The sequence below is a fragment of the Etheostoma cragini genome, unplaced genomic scaffold, assembly GCF_013103735.1.
Source record: "Etheostoma cragini isolate CJK2018 unplaced genomic scaffold, CSU_Ecrag_1.0 ScbMSFa_103, whole genome shotgun sequence".
In the NCBI taxonomy this organism is placed as follows: Eukaryota; Metazoa; Chordata; class Actinopteri; order Perciformes; family Percidae; genus Etheostoma; species Etheostoma cragini.
The window spans coordinates 1-1,098 of record NW_023265041.1 but is presented as its reverse complement, the minus strand read 5'-3'; the positions used below and the strand labels follow the sequence as shown (position 1 = coordinate 1,098).

At 39.3% G+C, this 1,098-nt stretch overlaps 1 protein-coding gene across 1 annotated transcript; it reads left to right on the top strand.

The window, feature by feature from the left end:
• Positions 1-37: 37 nt before the first annotated feature.
• On the top strand, positions 38-1,084 carry LOC117939753 (major centromere autoantigen B-like; the record flags this gene model as incomplete). Its single annotated transcript, XM_034865208.1, has 2 exons — positions 38-273; positions 899-1,084. Coding segments are annotated over exons 1-2 (261 nt in total), but the record flags the coding sequence as incomplete, so codon positions are not given.
• Positions 1,085-1,098: the final 14 nt, after the last annotated feature.

Here is a 1,098-nt window from a genome sequence, read left to right as displayed (position 1 = left end):
CACACACACACACACACATATATATATATATATATATATATATACATACATACACACACACACATAAATGGGAAGAGTAACTACATGTACATGATGTCGCTAGTTTTAATGGAGATTTGTTTCTGAATCGTGACGTTTTCTGAAGGAAGTGGAAGAATCTGAAAGTTAGAGGGTTTGTTTCAGGAGTTGTGGTTCAACATGAAGACTGAAGAAGAAGAGGAGGATGAGGAGAGAGAGGAAGAGGATAAACAGGAGGAAGGTCTGAGTGAGCAGGTGAGACGTTCAGCTGTTGGGCTGGTATGTTTTTCAGAGGCTAACAATGTTAAAATGAAACAAAACTAAAACCTTCAGAATGAACGCTCCTGGGCTCCTTAACGTTTCTATAAAAAGAAAGTTTGCTTCCATACAACGCCTCTCACGGTTAATTAAAATAAAGGATCAGTTGACGATTCTTAATCTGGATTTTGGGTGTTTTTATCCAATGTTATGGCATTTGAGGGGAAAAAATAAAAAAGTGACAATAATGATAGAAAAAGCTTCAAAAAAACGTTGGAAAAGAGGTGGAGCGAGAAGGAGAAGGAGGGAGAAATGGGAACTTGCAAAAAAGTTTTTTAAGATATTTTGGACTTTTTTGCATTGACAATGCGGATCATGCACCTCTATCACTCTATCACTCTTAATTCATTGTTTTTAACCTCGGGTTGGAATTGTCACTGTTGACGATTCTTTTATGTTTTTAACTTTTTTCTCACGTTTTTGTTCCTTTTTTTAAAATTTTTTTTAAGTTTTCTTAAAAAAATAACTTTAACTAAGTTATTATTAACTTCAGTTTTCCAAGTACTTTTGGAATTTATGGTCAATAAACCTCAATTTTGTCATCTCTCTATGACGTCTGCAGGACTCAGAAGACCTATCTGCCTTCGCTGCGTCGGGACCTCTAACCGGTAACCATGGCGACCGGGACATGCATGACGGAAACCGGCGCGAAGACGAAGACGAAGACGTCGGCGGTTTGATAAACTCTGACGGAGAGGAAGAGGACTGGAGGCCGGCGTCCATCGGTAACCTCACGGGTTTACTCTCTGTCTGGGGGGGGGG